The 19,752-nt window shown below is 37.6% G+C and overlaps 1 protein-coding gene across 3 annotated transcripts in view; it reads left to right on the top strand.

Annotated features, from left to right (window-relative positions):
- Positions 1-19,752, top strand: part of ASCC3 (activating signal cointegrator 1 complex subunit 3) — a 256,841-nt gene that overhangs the window by 153,945 nt on the left and 83,144 nt on the right. For all 3 annotated transcript variants that reach the window (XM_042812582.1, XM_042812567.1, XM_042812576.1), the window contains exons 15-20: positions 1,823-2,014; positions 2,327-2,551; positions 11,225-11,344; positions 15,435-15,599; positions 16,446-16,532; positions 18,723-18,899. In XM_042812582.1, the coding sequence (XP_042668516.1) occupies positions 1,823-2,014; positions 2,327-2,551; positions 11,225-11,344; positions 15,435-15,599; positions 16,446-16,532; positions 18,723-18,899 (966 nt within the window). The remainder of the gene's footprint in view (positions 1-1,822; positions 2,015-2,326; positions 2,552-11,224; positions 11,345-15,434; positions 15,600-16,445; positions 16,533-18,722; positions 18,900-19,752) is intronic.

The following is a 19,752-nucleotide window of genomic DNA, read 5'->3' as shown; positions in this document are numbered from 1 at the left end:
AAGTGAATTTTCTTCATACCTTTCGTCTGTGGGATTTGTTGTTGATGTATTATAAATGCAATCTTTGGTGCCTTTGTGTTCATTATAATGTATTTGTTTCCATTCTCTGTCTCATAAAGGAAATGTGTCATGAACTGTTTCTGTTTTAAATTCAGTTTTTAAGCATTGTAGCATTAATTATATTTGCCAATAATTAATGTACAGATAAAATAGGAGTTTGATTTCCTTTAAGTGAATAGGAAATAATAATGCCTAAAACAGAAAAGATTGGATACTGAGAAGTTGAGAAGCGTGAAGCTAGGGAAAGTGTTTTTCCTACAGTATTTTTCTTTTCATGTTGTCTTTTATAATTGCATTCCCATCTTCCTATTTATTTCTGTGTTTGCAGAGACTTATTATTCATGTTTGGCAGTATGCCAGTAATACAAACTGTATTTTTCTTTACCCGGTCTGTATCACTTAAGTCAACTTTGAGTGGTTGTGCGTCAGGTACAAATAAATATAAAGGTTGGGAAAAAAAAAAATCATAATTTGGTCTGGAATTAATTCACTGTAATCTGCTAAAAATAGAGTGGTAGGGAAAAAAAAAAAGAAAAAAGAGAAAAATATGTGGCCTATAGAAAAGTTCTCTATTAACAGTAATAATGAAGAAAGAGAGAAAGATCAGCATCATCATTACAGGAACCCTTCTGGTGTCATAATTAGCAGTGATCAGGTTTGGAAGACAGTGGTTTGGGAAAGAGATGGGATGAAAATAAAAGGTGTTTGTGACAAATCAATACTTTGAAATACGAAGACCTTAGGAGCCAGTAGCCAGGGTCCAGGGTAAAAAGAGGTTGCATAGAGAGTGGCCTTTGTGGCCTTGTATTTAAACTTATAAAAGCTTATGTGAAGGTCTTTTATTCTAGTTTACATCTGGGCTATTCTTCCTTTGCTCCTGTCGTCTTAGTTGTAATAAAAGTGCTGTATTTTTGTGATACTTGAATTTTGGCCTAAAGCCATGTTTCTGAAAAGAAAGAGTGTTGTTCCCAATTGTATACAATGACATGAGCTTTGGTAGTGTGGGTTTCCTGTGTTTGGGCTTCTTTTTTCCTTTCATGCTCCTTCTGGAAGGTGTGCTCCAAAATGATTTGAGTTTTAGATTTTAGTGTATGAAGGGGAAAAATACTAGCTTTTCTCAACTCTGAGTCCCTTTTTAATTCAGGAGAAGCATAATAAAGCTGACACTCATCAGTAAGGAAGACATTCTTACATGCATCTTATGCAGAGGGAGGCTGGAGGATGTGAGATTTTTTCCAAACTGGTTTGCCAGCATCCCAGATATGGGAAAGGTAAAAATGAGGGGGAGGTGATCAGTTTGGTTACTTGTTGTCAGCTTCTTAATCCATTCTGTGCCAAGATGCAATGGCAGGAGATGTGAATGGTATCCCTTCCTGTGTGTGGCCTGCTATTTAAGCCTGTTTTAGCTGCCTTCGTACACTGAAAGACTTGTAAGGAAAAGAGATATGTGAATTGTCCATTTCAGTGTCCATACTGGTTATCAGGAGATTTGGATCTCTGTTTACATTAAGCTGTATTTTTAAAATAGTATTCCTTTGAACAATGAGGTGTGTTGTTTGGAAAGCATGAAAATTATTCAAATTCATTTATAGCAAATTGCGACTTGTTGGTGCTTAGAAAAAGTTCGGTGTTAATATAAATGTTTCCTTTCATATGACTCAGAATGATATTCAGTGGTTTATTTCCCTGTATTTTTTTAAAATATACTGCTTCTCATACTGCAATTGAAAGTGAATTTAATATTTATGCTTTTCTATTTTAGGTACAGAGATCCAGAAATAAGCAGTTGCGTGAGCTGTTTCCAGATGGATTTAGTATTCATCATGCAGGAATGCTGCGGCAAGACAGAAGTTTGGTTGAGAACCTGTTTTCTAATGGACATATCAAAGTGCTAGTATGTACAGCTACGCTTGCCTGGGGTGTCAATCTTCCTGCTCACGCTGTTGTTATTAAGGTAAGAGCTTGTATTACTCTGCACATGGTTTTCTGTCTTAAAAGAAAGATAGCAAGATCTTTATTGTGGGTTTGGGAGCTGGAGGGGAAATGTCTGATGGACTTGAAATGTTATTTATATCTCATTAAACTGATTCTTACTAGTGGGAATCTAGTTTGTATAGTAAAGATTTAAATATATCAAAGATTATGAAAGGATTAGTTAAAGTACACTTCTGAAATCATGCTGTATTTGCCTAATTTCAGTATTCAGCTCATCAGGATTATGTTCATGTGTATTTATGTTAATTTTTATTAACTTTTCCTCAATCAGGGAACACAAATATATGCTGCAAAAAGAGGCTCCTTTGTTGACCTTGGAATTTTAGATGTCATGCAGATATTTGGTCGAGCTGGACGGCCTCAGTTTGACAAATTCGGAGAAGGCATCATTATTACAACTCATGATAAACTCAGTCATTACCTGACACTTCTTACTCAGCAGAATCCAATTGAAAGCCAGTTTCTTGAAAGCCTTGCCGACAACCTAAATGCAGAGGTAATTTTTGAATTATTTTGAAAAACTAACAAAACCTAGAAGGATTAATATTATTTGAAACAAAAAAGAAAAAGTGTTATTTTCACAAATAAAATATCTAAAATGGAATCTTTATTACTGTAAGCATGTATTTTACAGAGGAGTGAACTATTAGATGTGAAAATGTCAGGGGTCTTGTACAAAAGTTAGTAGATACTAGAAGTAGGACCAAAATTAGTAGTACTAGAAGAGGACCAAAATATTAAGGTAAAGCTGTAGAAACACGTAGCAAACTAAAATCCTCAAGAAAGGAAAACATTTTATTATATAAATAGACTTCAAACTTACTTCAATTGGTTGACCACAACATAGGAAGAATAACATATTTACCTTGAACTCTTGTTTTCAGTGTCAGATTAAAAGTGGTAACTGGTTTATTATAAACTGCAAGTTCTCAGTTTGCTTCAAGTTCAAAGAAAATGCATTTGATTATTTAAAGTGCTGTGGTTATAATGACAGTACTGGCTTCCAATATATTAAAACTATTAAAAAACTATCTAATGTAATAACCAGTTAAGAATCTGTGTATACAAATGTACATACACTTTTTTACAAGAAACACTCAGAAATTCTTAAAGTAGAGGCATACAGCTAAAGTGCAATGTTCAGTCATTTTTATTTTTTTTTTTTTTAAGAGTGCAAGTGAATTTACGTTCATTGAATATTCTATGGAGAGGAAATAAAGGTTAAAAAGTCATAGAATTGCAGAATATTTTGGTTTGGGACCCTTAAGATCATCTAGTACCAGCTCACCTTCCATGACAGTGGCACCTTCCATTCACAGAATCACAGAATCACCCGGGTTGGAAGGGACCTCAAGGATCATGTAGTTCCAACCCCCCTGCCTAGCAGGGCCACCAAACACACACATTTAGATCAGGTTGCCCAGGACCCCGTCCAACCTGGCCTTAAACACGTCCAAGGACGGGGCATCCACAACATCTCTGGGCAGCCCGTTCCAGGGCCTAACCACTCTCCTTGTAAAGAACTTCCCCCTAACATCCAACCTAAATCTTCCCTCCCTCAACTTGGATCCATTTCCCCTAGTCCTGCTGTTGTCAGCCCTTTTGAAGAGTTTACTCCCCTCCTGGGTGTAGGTTCCCTTCAGGTATTGATAGGCTGCAATGAGGTCACCCCGCAGCCTTCTCTTCTCCAGGCTGAACAAGCCCAACTCCCTCAGCCTGTCCTCATAGGGGAGGTGCTCCAGCCCCCTGATCATCTTAGTCGCCCTCCTCTGGACCCTTTCCAAAATCTCAATGTCTTTCTTGTACTGAGGGCTCCACACCTGGACACAGTACTCCAGATGGGGCCTCACAAGAGCCGAGTAGAGAGGGACAATCACCTCCCTGTCCCTGCTGACCACCCCTCTCCTGATGGAGCCCAGGATCCCATTTGCCTTTCGAGCTGCCAGAGCGCATTGCTGGCTCATGTTCAGTCTCTCATCCATCAGGACCCCCAGGTCCTTCTCTGCCGAGCTGCTCTCAAGGACCACTCCTCCCAGCCTGTACGGGTGCCTGAGGTTCTTCCGGCCCAAATGCAAAACCTTGCACTTTGCTGTGTTGAACCTCATTAGGTTCACCCGAGCCCAGCTTTCCAGCCTGTCGAAGTCCCTCTGAATGGCATCCCTTCCTTCCACCGTATCAACCGTACCACTCAGCTTGGTGTCGTCAGCAAACTTGCTGAGGGTGCACTCAATTCCCTCATCGATGTCATTAATAAAGATGTTAAAGAGCACCGGTCCCAAGACAGACCCTTGGGGGACACCACTTGTTACCGGCCTCCACCTGGACATAGAGCCATTGACCACCACCCTCTGTCTGCGGCCTTTCAACCAATTGCTTATCCATCGGGTCGTCCACCCATCAAATCCACTTCCCTCCAATTTGGAGATGAGGATGTGGTGGGGGACCATGTCAGAGGCCTTGCTCAGGTCCAGGTAAATGACATCGGTCGCCTTCCCTTCGTCCACCAATGCTGTCACTCCATCATAGAAGGCCACAAGATTAGTTAGGCATGACCTTCCTTTGGTGAAGCCGTGCTGGCTGTCTAGGATCACGTGCTCATTCTTTATGTGATCGAGCATGTTGTCCAGGATGATCTGTTCCATGATCTTCCCAGGCACGGAGGTGAGACTCACCGGCCTGTAGTTCCCCGGGTCCTCCCTGCTCCCCTTCTTGTATATGGGAGTGACGTGACCCTTCCTCCAGTCATCCGGGACCTCACCTGACAGCCACGACTTCTCAAATACGATGGAGAGCGGCTCGGCAACCACCTCAGCCAGCTCCTTCAGGACCCTGGGATGCACGCCATCCGGCCCCATAGACTCATATTCATTCAGTCTAAGGAGGCACTCTCGGACTTGCTCTTCCCTTACAGTGGGGAGGGATTTACCTCCTTGGTCCCCACATAGAGGTTTGGGGATGCAGGGCTCAGGGACGTGAAAAAGACTAGAATCCTGGCCACCAGTGAAGACTGAGGTGAAGAACTCATTCAGCACCTCAGCTTTCTCTTCATCTGTTGAAGCCAGTTCTCCTTTTAAATTTACCAAAGTAGGTACGCCCGTTTTGGCCTGTCTCTTCTGGCCAATGTACCTGTAGAAGGTTTTCTTGTTGTTTTTCACGTCCCTTGCCAAGTTCAGTTCTGCCTGCGCCTTGGCTTCCCTGATCCCACGTCTGCAAGTCCAGACGGCATCCCTGTACTCTTCCCAGATGACACAGCCTTGTTTCCAGAGCTTGTACACCCCTTTCTTCGCCCTCAGTTCTCTCAGCAGGTCCTTGCTGAGCCATGCCGGTTTCCTACCTCGCCTGTCCACTTTCTTGTTCAGAGGAATGGAGACCTCTTGTGCTTCCAGGAGGGCATCCTTGAAGAGCAGCCAGCTCTCCTCAACATCCTTGTCTTTGAGGGCAGCGCGCCAGGGGATCTTGGCCAGCAATCCATTGAGTAGCTTGAAGTCTGCTCTTCTAAAGTTCAGTGTCCTGATCCTGCTCTTTGCCAGGCCCACATCGCTTGAGATCACAAACTCAACCAGGGCGTGGTCGCTGGAGCCCAGGCAGCCTCCAACCTTGACGCCTTTGATGATCTCCTCAGCGTTGGTGAGCAGCAGGTCCAGCAACGCTTCACCTCTGGTCGGTCTGTCCAATACCTGAACCAGAAAGCTGTCGTCAATGGATTCCAAGAGCCTTCTGGAGCTCTTGCAGCTCGCCGTGTGGTTTTCCCAGCAGATGTCCGGATGGTTGAAGTCCCCCACCAGGACAAGAGCCCGTGAGCCAGACATCTCACGCATCTGGAGCAAGAAAGCCTCGTCAACAGCCTCCCCTTAATCAGGTGGTCTGTAGTATACCCCTAACACCAGCTGACCTATATTAGTCCCATCTCTAATCCTAACCCACAGGCTCTCAACCTGTTCCTGACTGTTTCTTGTAGGGAGCTCCTCACAGTTTATCCAATCCCTGACATAGAGAGCAACTCCCCCACCCCTCCTACCTCGCCTATCTCTCCTAAAGAGTCTATATCCGTAGATGGCAGTATCTCAATTGTGGGAGTCATCCCACCATGTTTCTGTGATAGCAACAAGGTCATAACTTTCCGAGTGCATCACAGTTTCCAGTTCCTCCTGCTTGTTACTCAGGCTGCGTGCATTGGTATAAAGGCACTTCAGCCGGGGTATCCGTCTCGCCACCTTTATATGGGATCTAGGATCCCCTAGAACAGCAGCATCCCCAGCATCCCCCTGCCCTACTCCTTCCCTATGCACTCTGCCGTCATTGCCCATGGAGTTTGGTACAAGCCCTCGAATGACCCGTTCAACCCCAGTAGCCCTTATTTTGCCCCCTTCCCCCTTCCATTAGACCAGGTTGCCCAAAGACCCATCTAAACATACCTTGAACACTGCCAGGAATGAGACACCCACAACTGCATTAGGCTGAATTGAGATTTCAGAAAAGCAGAGTGGAGTAGGAGAATCACCTTCCTCTGCCTGCTGTCCATGCTCACAGGTTACATTTGGCTTTCTGTTCTGCAAGCACATATTGCTAACAGTCAAAGGAAAAATGGCTCTGTGTGCTTAGAATTGAAATGACAAAACATAAAAAATTGTCCAAAAAGAAAAACAATTTGCTGCAACAATTTTAGATAAGACTGGCAAGAATAAAAGCAATCTTATTCATGAAGCTTTATTCAGATTTTTATCTTAAAAAAAAAAAAAAAAAAAAAAGGTATTCGTCCAAGGAAGTATATATTTCTGCTAAGTTGTTTCTTTTCAAATACGTGAACTTGACTGGAATTCTAAATGTAGAGGAAAGAAAAGGAAAGAAGTAAAGAAAGATCATCTTTTATGAAAACAATCCCATTGTCAGTAAGAGTACCACTATATGGAGACTAACTGTGTGTTGTTTACTGATTCATCACAGAAATTTGTAGACAGTAAGCTGATCCCCACTGGTATTTTTTTTTTACCATAATGCAAACTTCTATGAGCAACAGAAAATCTGCACTGTTATATAACAACATGACATGGTTTAGGAAGAGAGTCTGCTTTTGCTACAAATCATTCAGGGAGTTCAAATGCCCATGCTACGGTTGTAAAGAGAAATCAAAGAAAGGCCAGAAGCATCCAGTGTATTTCCACAGTTGGAAATATAGGAACACTCCATGCTTCCAAAAGCAAATGCGGTCGATTGGGTCTCTTGCCAGGAGTAGATAGCAGCTATGAATGAGGCAATGATTCGTGTATTGGATGTAATGCAGTATGTAATCCTAACTGCACAATCATGAAGTGAAATCCAGAGCCTTGAGTATTGTAGCCAAGTTTATGAAAGAAAACTTGGATAATGAGGGGGTAAAATGAGAGTATGTTTAATTCTGATTTCGTAGTGAATTCTATAGAAGCAGGAAATTTTCTAAGACTGATAGACAAAGGAACAGATCCACTTTTATGGAAGGAACACACAGACATACCTGCATTCTTCAGATCAGAAACAAGGAAAATAGGACACGACATAATAGTTTTATGAAGTAAGAATGACATGCCAAAATATTGTACTTTTCCTGGGAAAGACCAGGAAATACTTGCTGGATTGAGTCAGTGACAGGTTCAGAAAATGCGAAAGGTTGCCAGCTGGGGAGTTAGACTGTGGAACTGCTCGCTGCAGGAAGTTGTGTCTAAAGGGTAATGTGGCTCAAAATCTGTATGAAAATGGCATAAAAATCTGTTTAGCACTATTAAATGCAAGGGTATTATCTTTAACTGAAAATCTCAAATTGCATTATTTTAAGAATTCAGAGAAAATGTTTATGGTGCCTGCTTCTCTTAAGGTAACAGCAGATGCTGAAGGGCAGTCTCAGAACAGCATGTTGACTTTGGGCGCCCAGTATATTTGTTTCTAGAAAAGCTAAGTAGCAGAAAAAGCTGAAATACACTCAACTTCATTGAGTTGGTAACAAAGATAAGACTTCAACATATCTATCCACTGAGAATTATCCTGTGGACCCAAAAAACTTGGGTTTTTTGATTGCATTTTTCGTTCAGTTGGTTTTTTTCTTCTTCTAGAAATGAGCAGAAGAGTAAGAAGCCAGTGATGCTCATTGTAGGCATGGAGATGCTCCCTTTTCCTTTTCTGCTGACAGTGTGCTCACTGGGCATAGTGGAAAGTAAAACACAAAATAAATTAACTGGTTAGTATTCATAACTGAAAGGAGAGAGTCCTGGGTCAGTTGACCAGCTGGCAAACAGAAAATACCTACAGCTGTATTTTTGGGGGGATTACAGGAAGAAAGATAAGATGCAGGGGGATGTGGTTTAATTAGGCCATAAACTTTAACTTATCTGGGAACTATCATCAATAGCTCATACAATGCAGGTCACCATTCCTTCCGTAATTGTTTCCACCTGATAGAACCCTCCCTGTCAGCCACAGCTGGACCCCAGCTTGTTTCTGGGGCTCCTTCCTTCCCCTAGGAGCTAGAAACAGGAGAAAATTTGCAGTACTGGACAGTAGAAATACTTTCCCCAGGAGATGTGCCTTTCCATGCATTTCCCTACAATTTTGTTGTTAAGCCAGGAAGATAAATAAGATGGTGCATTGGCTAGGGTGGACCAAATCTAAGTTTTTGCCTTTCTCAATCTAAAGCCTTCCATGTTGGTGGAATATGAGCTACAGCAGGTATCAGAAGAGACAGAATTTCTTCAGAGCATTTCCAAAAAAATCATTGAGGAGTTGGGTGACTAAATGGCTCATCTGGGTACATGCATATGCTAGAGGAAGCTGATGTGGTTCTGGGATCTGACCTGACCTCTATGAGACCAGCAACCTCATCAGTGACTGCTGCTTACAGTCAAAGTGTTGTGATAACTGGTGCAATCAAACAAACAACACATTGGAACACGCTGACTAGGGAGTTTGTGGAATCTCCTTCTCTGGAGATATACACCTGGATGTTTTTCTGTGTAACCTATTGTAGAAAATCTGCTTTAACAGGGAGGGTTGGTCTATGTGATCTCCAGAGATCCCTTCTATGATTCTGTGATTCTTAACATCATCAACATTGTATGACTCATCAACATCTGTGATGTTACCTGCATAAACTACTGTTCGGTTTACTGAACGCTAGATTTTTTTTTCCTTAATGAAGAATCACCTTATCTATTGGTTTTAAATACTAAATATCTTTGAACTTAGCACAGGTCTCCTAATTTTGTAAATTATTTGTTTTGAAATTATTCTTAGGTGTTTGCATTAATGAGATTCCTCCCGTGTCACTCTCAGTTTGAAAATGTGTGCTTTTATTAAATCATCTGTGAGAGCTTTACTTGAACACTAGATGGCAGCAAATAATTAGAAGTAGTTTGTTGTTTTTTTTTTTCTTCTGCATAGTATTCAGTGAACGTTCATTGAAGTTGGGGAAGGAGAGCAGTGTTACATTTCAGTTCGGTATCTGAAACCCAACTGAATTTTATAATCCAATGTGGTTTTTTTCTTATTTTTTCTTCTAACTGTGAAAATACTTAATTTGCCAATAGTAAAATGAGTTATTATGGCTTTTTTTTTTTTTTTTAATTTTGAATTGTCAGGCTTCACTCTCATCTAGAAGGATAATTTTATCTTTTTATGATTGTGTAAATAATAGTTTGAGGGGAAAATGTTATTTATTACTGGACAATGTTGTTACACTGTTTCAAGTTGTGCACTGAAATAGGTTTGAATGATGGAAAGAAATCAGATACTGAAATTAACTTTGGGTTGCAAACAGAGTAATAATATGCAAGCTGTATTAAATGTCATCCCTGTAGTAGTCTATGGGAAACTAAATGTTTTAAAATGTTTTCTAGCTACTTTCACGTGCTATGTAGCTATATACTTTGTAAAACAACAGAATGGGGCTTCCCCTGGCCTTTTTATGCTGTTGAACAGAGAAGTACTTCAGAAACAAGCTTGGATTGTTTTTTTTTATGTTAGTCATTGAAATCAATAGCGTTTTAAGTTATTTAAGCTTTTAATTGAGGGCAAAATCATCTTGCATTACTATTTTTGAATGGTTATCAATAGATATTTATGTTATTTTTTAAAATATCTATGACATTTAATGATACTTGGATCTGAACATGTGTATAAAACCACTTCTATAGGGTTTTATAGTTTTTTCAAAATCAAGAGAATTGCTTACATGAAATCCAAGCACCCACAAAACAAAAATAACATAAAATAATAATAATGACGGATCGCAGAATTTTAGTAAGAGGAATTTTTGCTTGTCTTAAGGATCTAGTCACAATCAAAAAATATTTCTTTTTGAAGCATGTAGGAAATATTGCATTCACCTAAAGTCAAAGTAAATGGAACAAGCAATAAATTTGTTCTTCTGAATGTAACTAACAGAAAGTATTGCTGAAGTTACTGTGTAACAATGTATATACCAGTAGTTTGATGGTGAAAGACTCCTGAATTAGCAGAAGTTGTTACTGAGGAAAAAAAAAAAAAAACCAAACTTTTGATATACCTAATTCATCCTTGGAAAAAAAAAAGAAAAGAAATATGAATGTATTTCTGTGCATATTGCTACATTTTATTATGCTTTGGTGCAACAAAAAAATGCAGCAGGTGCCTGTATGTTTAACTTTTAGTTACAAAAGGAACAAACTGTTTCTTAGCACTGTAAGTGTAAGTCAGGATATGGTGACATGACAAAGAAAATCCTTACGACTGTCCGAATCATTTAGTTTAAGACCAGAGCGTGCATTTATATTGATATGAAAACTTAATCTTTTAATTTAGGCTTTCTTTTAGGGATGGTCTTTAAATTACCATGAGCACATTTACTCAAGAATGTTGGTACTTCTTGAACAAGCTATCTCAGTATTATCTTTTCTGTGTTGATACTGTAAGCAGTATGAAGAATCATATGGATGACTACATATAATATAATGTCATAGAACATATCATGTTATTGGATGTTCATAAGATACAGACATATAAATGATTCAAAATATAGCGCTGTCTTTATTTTAAAATAATTTAAGTTGGAAACATATTGACATGTTCTTTAATGCTAATGCACTGAATTCAGTATGTTTTCAGCAAGGTGTTTGTGTTCAGCTGTAATATATACATTTAATTTTCTCTCTTTTCCTCTTTCCAGATTGCTCTTGGAACAGTAACTAATGTGGAAGAAGCAGTAAAGTGGATAAGTTACACTTATCTTTATGTACGGATGAGAGCAAATCCATTAGTATATGGCATCAGTCACAAAGCTTATCAGGTATAAAATACATTTTAAAAAAATCTGTAATCTGCCTGGGTCTGTAATCCTTCCGTGATGTGAGGATAAATATTTGCTATTTCTACTTACCTGACATCAGCAATTCTTTTAAAGTGGTTAGAAAAAGAAAGATAATTTTTGCAGGAGGCTACTTTTAGCACTAAATTAAGAGTTCCCTTCTGTTCATGCAGAAATGTATTTGAGCTGGTCAAGTTATGCTTCAAAGGGCAACATTCATTTTTATGAGGTAGTTGATGTAACTTGGCTTGTTGTCAGTGTTTTAGTATTGTAGGCTAGATATAAAGTATATAAAGTATTTTTGAGTTGCTGGCTTTTTTATCCTCCTGTAAGATTCTGTTCTAGCGTATGTCATCCTGTGACATCTTTAAATTATAAAATCAAACTTTTTATTGTTTTTTTTTTCCCTTGTGATTTAATTGTTGTAAGATTTTTATTCATTTATTATTTAGTACCATTCCATGTATTGATATAAATCAGAGCACATGTTGTAAATTTTTTCAAGTTCAATTCATTCTCTAAAATTTTGAAGATGTTTCATAGATTACTGATTATCTGAATATTGTTACTTTTTTCTGTATAGCTGGTTAAAAGCATTTAATGTTATCATAGTTTGGTCATGGGTAATTGAGTATAGTGCAGGTGCAACTGTCACAAATACGTTGTAATTGCACTTTATTTCACGTTTCCTGGATATCTTTTGTAACTTCATCATTTGTCATGATATTGTGAACATAACGTTGTTGTAACATGCATAGATATATATGCTAGGAAATATTTTTCAGATAGCTTTTCTGTCTGGTGGTGGAAGTTGCATTGTTATGTATTTAGGTTTTGGTTTAAACAGCTTGTGCAGATGCATTTAGGACTTCTCTGGTCATCTCAAATCTGTTTTCAAAAAAAAAAAAAAAAAAGCTCAAACAGTACAATAACAGCACAGTTGCCCTGTGTTGATATATCTTTGTCCAAAATCAACCAAAATCCAAAATCGGAAAGTAATAAATGAAAAGTAAAAATTGTTATCCTATTCCAATAAATTCTGCTTTTTTTTTTTTTTGCAAGACATATTTTTGATTAGTGTGATACACAGATTTTAGTTGGAAAAAAAAAAAAGTAACAAAAAAAAAAGGCAATAAAACACTAGCAGAAATGTTTTTATAAACTTAAAAAATAATTAAGAGGAGTTTTTCCCCCTCCTCTTACTTTTGCATTTTTATTCAGCTGCTGAAAAAGTCGAGACTGCCAGCACTCGTCTTTTTCCGCCACTTTTCCACTCTGCCCTTCTGATTTGATGCGCTGGAAATAGGTGTTCCTGTTTGTGTTAAAGCAGCAACAAACTACATCAGTTTGAAGTGTTATCTGCTTATCTGGAAGCAAACCCAATCCCAGTATTTTCTACAAAAACAGCTTTAAATTTAAAAGCTATTTGTGTGTTGGAGGCAAAGAGTATACAGATTACATAGTGCCAGATGTGGGCATAACCATAGATTTGCTCACTTAGACCATTCTGTTCCTTCTGTTTCAGTTACAGGTATCCAGTTTACTAAGTGGTATGTTACTGTTCCTTGGTAATCCTACAGTGTGCCAGTTTCTGCCTTTGTTTTGGTTGACAGCCAATGGTACCCATTCAGAATCCATATATCTGCATAATCATCATGGGTCACACTCTTTTCAGCTGTTCAGTAGAGCTACGTAAATGCAAAGCACTTCTTTCCCTTTGCATGGGGAGCCAAGTATTCACCACATTCAGTGATGACTTCATAGAACACGAAAGGTCCAGCCTGTCCCCAGAAAAGAGTGTTTTGTACTGCATAGAGAGAGAGGAACGCAAGAGTACATCTGCTGTGCACAGACACGTTCCATGCCCTGCGTGTTCTCACCAGCATATTACCATTCCCTACCTAGCCAGTTTCTGCAACATCCAGTTTAGATTCCTCCAGCCCTACTACTTTGATTAGCAACTTTTCATGTTGTCTGCCAGGAGTGCCAATTATGACTTTTATTGAGATGGGAAAATGGACAAAATTTATGATGAGAAACGAAGTGGGAGGAAAGAGTTTAGCCAATATGAGTGTCATCTTAGTGAAGACTGTGGTATGAATTACAGACATTTGGCCTTTCATTTAGGGCTCCAAACAAGTGAGGTCTGTTTTCAGGTAAATCCTTTGTCTGTTTTCTCTTCTTTTTTTTTGGTTCTACTGCTTTTTGTTCCTACAGTTAAGGAGTGCTTTTCGTCCCCTTAAGCATTGCATTTGAGTTTTAAGTATGTGCAGTTGTCAGAAAAGTTATATGAGCATGTCTGCTCATACAGACAAAACACCATGAGTAGTAATATAATTTATCACTCGTTCTTGACTTTGCATACATATACTCCAGACCACTTGGTTTTTTTCAGTGGACACACCAAGGCTTGTTTTAAGAGCGTGGCTTAGAGCTCTTCTAGGCTGGAGTTTTTCACTCTGGGATTACTGATTATGCAAGTTCAGCAAGAAGGGTGCTACCCAAGGATTCTCTACTGGAATATTGTTGCACGGCCTGTTCAAGCTACTGACGTTTCTTTAAAGATGAAACCTTAGTATTGTCTACTATTAAAAGTCTACTGTTGTGGGCTGTTGCAGCTTTAGGGCCTTTTATATGGAAGGCAAAAGATTGGCAGGTAATTTGGGCTGCCAATGGAACAGGGAAGTGTTTTGATTTTTTTTTCTTCCCTTGTTTTATGAAATGTTAAACATCTGGAATCCCGATTGTTGGTGGTGTTTTTTTTTTCTGACCACCTCTGCTCTGAAATCTGACCTCGATGCATGACTTACTATTGAGAAAAGCACTCTAGACCTTTGTCATCTTAGCTTTTGACTTGAAACTAAGGCAAGCCATAACTAAGCAGAAACAGCTTCAGAGCAAATGATAAAGACAGGGAATATTAGAAACTAGTCTTGCAGCTGCTTTGTGGAGATGTCTATAGTTGTTCACAGTTTCACCAGCCACCACATGATCCACTTCAGAATAAAGGTGAAACTGAACACTGGTCCAGGGGAAAACAGAACAAGCCAAAGCATAGCAATTCTCCAAACTTTGGTCATATATCTTTGGTGCAGGTTTACCAAGAGGACTGATATGACTCAGTAGGAATCTGAACTGTACAAGCCCAGAAACAAGTGTTGCCTGTGTACTAGAACAAGTTTCGGTCTTTTCAGATTGGTGACTTACCATTGCTTGTGTAATTAGAGCTGTATCTCAGGTGTGCGTATAGCAGATGGTTAACATGACTGTGAATCCATTTTCACCCATTCCTGTGGGTCTGGCTCTCCCAGATGCATGGTGTGGAAATGTGCAATTATACACCAGTCCCATTCAAATGGGAGCTTTGCCCAGTCTTTTATATACTAATGAGTCAATGTGCATTGTTACTTGGACAAAATGTTCAAGTTCCTGAACTTCTGTATAAATAGAAATGGTGTTAAGGACAGCATGCTTCCTGTGGGCTCTAATATGAATGGTTATACAACAAGTCTATAACTCAGTAATTAGAACGTCTCTGCTGGTGTACACAAAGCTTTTGGAGACATGATAGGTTTTTAGGTAGCAATCATTTCAGCAATCCAGTGCAAAGCATATTCTGTTTGAAATACAGTAAAAACTATTTTCATGTGAGATACCGAAGCTGGTTATGTCTTCAGATGAAGTATTTTCATAAAGGGTAAATATTACTTTAATGATAATTTTCATGAATAATGTTATCATTAAAATTTCTTTCAAATACTTACTTGTACATTTCTTTTATAATCGCACATCTGCTTCATTAATAATGTTATCAGCCAACGTAGTATTGACAGCCTCGTAGCATTGTAAAAGAAATATTATTTTGATTGCTTTGTCATGCATGGTCAGTTTTTGGTCAGTATTGTAAATGTAGTTGTTATTTGCGAGAGGGAGCCCAAGAAAACCTTTAATTAGCAGTTGTACCTTCCTTTTACTTGATTTCTGACTTATTAGTACTAAGTTATTAACCTAAAATGATTCATTTGATACGGTTTTTTTCACTTATGCAAATATCTGTGTGTTTGGTATCTAGATGGATCCAGGTCTAGAAAAGCACAGAGAACAGTTGGTAATTGAAGTTGGCAGGAAGCTGGACAAAGCCCGCATGATTCGCTTTGAAGAAAGAACCGGCTTTTTTTCTTCAACAGATTTAGGCAGAACTGCCAGCCACTACTATATTAAATACAATACTATAGAGGTAAAATATATGATTCTATTTCTGTGGGGGTTTTTTCCTTCTTTTTGAACCTATACCTAAAATAGTTATACTACAGAATATGTAGTTGATTTGCAAAATATATTTTCAAATCATATTTACCAAAACGAAGAGAGAGAAATAGAAACTACATATAAAGCAACAGTGGAAAAAATAGAGTTGGTATGAGATTAGGTTTGAAATTTCTGTAGTCTGCCTTCTTTTATGTGGATTAGAAGAAGCATTTTGACACTATCAATCTGTGTAACCATTGGTGCATGATAGCATATTCAGGAATAGAGGTTGGTAATAAAAAGGCTTTTCCTGCATGAAAAATCTGTCAGCTTGCCATATGCAATCTTAGCGAATTTTGGCACTAATCATACTGGGTTTCAAATAAGTGAGTAAGGTGGCACAAAACTGTGTACATGGGAAGCTTGGTTTGAAGTATACATTCATCTTAAAAGTTTTCTGTTATAGCAAATTGATATTTTTCTTGTCAAAGACTCAGAGCATTAGTCATTTTTGACTGTTTATTGTCGCTATGTGTAATTTGTCTCACAGATTTATCTTCTCACATATATTCTAGATATTTGTTTACAAACTGACATGATTGCATGTCTCTCAATTTTTGGTGCCTGAATTTAGAGGGGACTAATTTTTGTGAAAGTAGTGTGAAGTAATTCTGGAAACTTTTAGTGTTCAAATTGTATCACTCTGATAATCCAATTACTTATTTGCATCTTAATTTTAAATGCTTTTAAAATTCTTAGTTAACTATTCCTTTTTTTTTGTTCTATATGTGCATTTTTATTTTCAGTTCTAAATTAATTTGTTTTATTTTAATAGACTTTCAATGAATTGTTTGATGCTCATAAAACAGAAGGTGATATTCTTGCTATAGTGTCCAAAGCTGAAGAATTTGAACAAATAAAGGTAAAGTTGTACTGCTTAGTGTAAATAGCATGTTTTAGAACTAGGCACTTGTGTAGTACTCGTTCCCTGAATAGTAAGCTCCTTTTCTATATACCAAAGTTCTGTTAAATATTAAGCATATTATAGTATGTTTTCCAGGTAGGAATGATTGCCAAGAACTATATATGCTCTCATTCAAATTTATCTATAATTCAGCTTGAACTGCAGTGCACATTTTATAACTAGTTATGGATCTTCAAGAATTCCCTTTAAATGCTTTTAAGAACTTTTCAGCTTCTCAATTATTAACAGGTGAAGATAAGTGTCTATTGGTATGGCGCATCCAAGAACGATGATTTCTGTTTGAAGTCTCAATCTCTTTTAGATGTCTCCATGAACAATTTGCTTTAAAAGAAATTATACAGGACTAACTAAATTTAACTGTGTTATAATTCATGCAGAGGGTAATATCAGCTTATCAGAATGATGAATTCTATTTTCAACACAATATCTAGAAAGTTATTTTAATGAATTCTATTGTACAAGCTATGAGATTACTATCAAGCTCAGTTTAATTCCAACCTCCCCTTTTGCCGCTTCTGTTGGTAGGACGTAATAAGATACCTTGCAAGCTGGTTTGAACTTATTAGCACATGCTTCCATCCCATAGAGGTGCAAGTCAGACTCTACAGGGTTTATTGGGTCAGGTTCATTGCCATTTTACCGCAGTCATACAACTTTCAGATTAGAGTTGGCTCTCGTTCGCCTGGCTCTAAGGACTCGCAGCGTAAATCCCTCACCATCTACATATTTGCACACATTGTCTGAGCATTGCCATCTCTTTATCTAATGAAGAAATTCTGTAATCTCTTGTATTATATAAGATAATAAATAATGAGGTATTACAGTGATACATACAACATTTTCAGAGCTACAGGCTTTATTCACATTAGTGATACTGCTTTGCCAGATCTAAATTTAGCATAATCGAATATTTAAAAAGAAAGCATATGGAAGATAAATGTTTCTGTATTTGTAGTAAAGTCAGTAGCGATGCTTCTTAACTTATAACATAGTTTTTCCAGTTTGCTTTCTCATGTTTATGTGATATGGCATCAGTGCAACATCATTTCCATTTTGTTGTGATTCACTTGCTGTGCAGCTCTGAGTGTTAAAGCTAACTGGTTTGCACAAGAGTAACTCCAGTTTTATTCCACTTCATGAAGATGAATTTTGACTTTTAATAATAAGAAACCTGTCTCCACAATAATTTTTTAAATTCTGTATTTTGAGATAGCAAAGTCAGCAGTAGCCAAAACACTGATCTGGACTATGCAAAAGCAGAAAAACCTATCAAAAATGTTGACGTTAGCAGCGCATAACATTTCCCTGACATTAGATTCATCTGGGATGGTTGTGTCCTTCATCTTTTCCTTTCCTGTAGACGGTCGGACAGTCAGGGCTTTTAACCCAACTGTATTAGGGCCTTTTGTATGTCAGGTAGTCGAGTCCAAATGAAAATTACTTTCAGCTGGTTCCCTGCAGGGACCAAACATTTACCCTCTTTAAATAAGTTTTACACTAACAGACTATCAGTAAATCAAAGAATATGTAGATTTATGCTATTTTTGCCATGTAAGGGTCATCAGTGAGATTGTAACAAGTTATGCATTATTCAGAATATAGGTATGAATATTTCTTTACTCATATTGAGACTTAATCTTATTAACAGTGAAAACTTTAATATCATGAATCATAGTACTTCACAGTTTTGAGTTAAAAATGTGTTATGCCACATGCAAACTATATAACTATAATGAATACATTTAATGTTAATTCAAGATTGCCCTAATCCAGATGGACAGAGGTTTTACTCTGGTCAAATAAAAAATGAAATCTCATCAGATGAAGGATAGTGGGGTCAGAAGATTCAATTTTTGTGGCATATCAAATTTTCGTATGTCAATGGCAACCTTAATAGATGGTGATGAATAATAAAATGTAATTGTGTCACTATTAAGATTGTTTCAATTATAGTCTATTAGCTACATTCTGTAAGATGTGGTTTTGCTTCTCTTTTTTTTTTCCTCCTTAAAATCATAGACTCGGCTTTAAAATAACGTAACTATATTATAAGGAATATTCAATTTTAGTATAGAAGTTTTTTATCAAGGTTCTCCAATTTCTTCATATAGTATAATTCTGTTTTAGGTTAGAGAAGAAGAAATAGAAGAGCTGGATACCTTATTGAATGATTTCTGTGAACTTCCTGCTCCTGGAGGTGTGGAAAACAACTATGGAAAAATAAATATCCTCCTCCAAACGTATATTAGCAGAGGGGAGATGGATAGCTTCTCCCTTATTTCAGATTCTGCATATGTTGCACAGGTAAAAATAGTGTTTTTTTACGTATCTGTTGCTGCTTCTGCTGTATCCGTTCTTCCAAATGTTTACATTTATGTAAATAGACTTTGATATGCATATTTTTTTTTAATGCAAATTGAATTGAAAACAATGTGTGTATGATGTATTTTTTAAGTAGAAAAAGACCTGCAAAATCCACCGTTTGGAGAGTACTGCATATTTTTTTATGAATTTGAATATTCTTTTTGTTTTTATTACACCTATAGTATTACTGTATTTAGAAGTTCTAATAGAAGTTGCTGTGAAAGGATTTTCTTAATACACTGGATTTTCCTCTGAATCTAGCAAACTGTTGCAATCTGTGTTTATGTTCTTTGTATTTTTATATTTTTATCTGTAAGACATAATTTGTGTCTTATTCACATCCTTGGTTTATACAAGAAAGATGTGCAATTACTGATTGCTGTGCCTAATCATGTAGGTTTGCATATTAATCTGTATATTTGTTTGTCAGTTTTGTTTGATAGCTAAACAGTCTAGTTACACAGCATGTTTAGCTCTTACACCAAATAAAAAGAGAACTGCAAATCTGTGACACAAAACCACCTGCTTACACAATTAGAGACCATCTTCGAAAGGAAGAGGTATTGCTTGAAATTTTAATTCCTGAAGAACTACAAGTGAGAAAATGCTTATAGACAATCCCAGATGTGCAGCATTAGTAAGAATATGAAATAGATTATAAAGTTCCACCTTTTTAGGTCATCCTGTATGTCTGTCTGTTTTTGTTTGTTTGTTTTTTTCTTTTAAACCGTCGTGTTGCACTGAATCCTTTTAATCTCATCCTTCCAAAACAGATTTAGAAATTTGCATTTAT

The sequence above is a fragment of the Centrocercus urophasianus genome, unplaced genomic scaffold (assembly GCF_019232065.1).
Source record: "Centrocercus urophasianus isolate 14NV4802_14NV808 unplaced genomic scaffold, USGS_Curo_1.0 seq_10, whole genome shotgun sequence".
NCBI classification, from domain to species: Eukaryota; Metazoa; Chordata; class Aves; order Galliformes; family Phasianidae; genus Centrocercus; species Centrocercus urophasianus.
The sequence above is the reverse complement of the archived record's forward strand: the minus strand, read 5'-3'. Positions and strand labels throughout refer to the sequence as shown.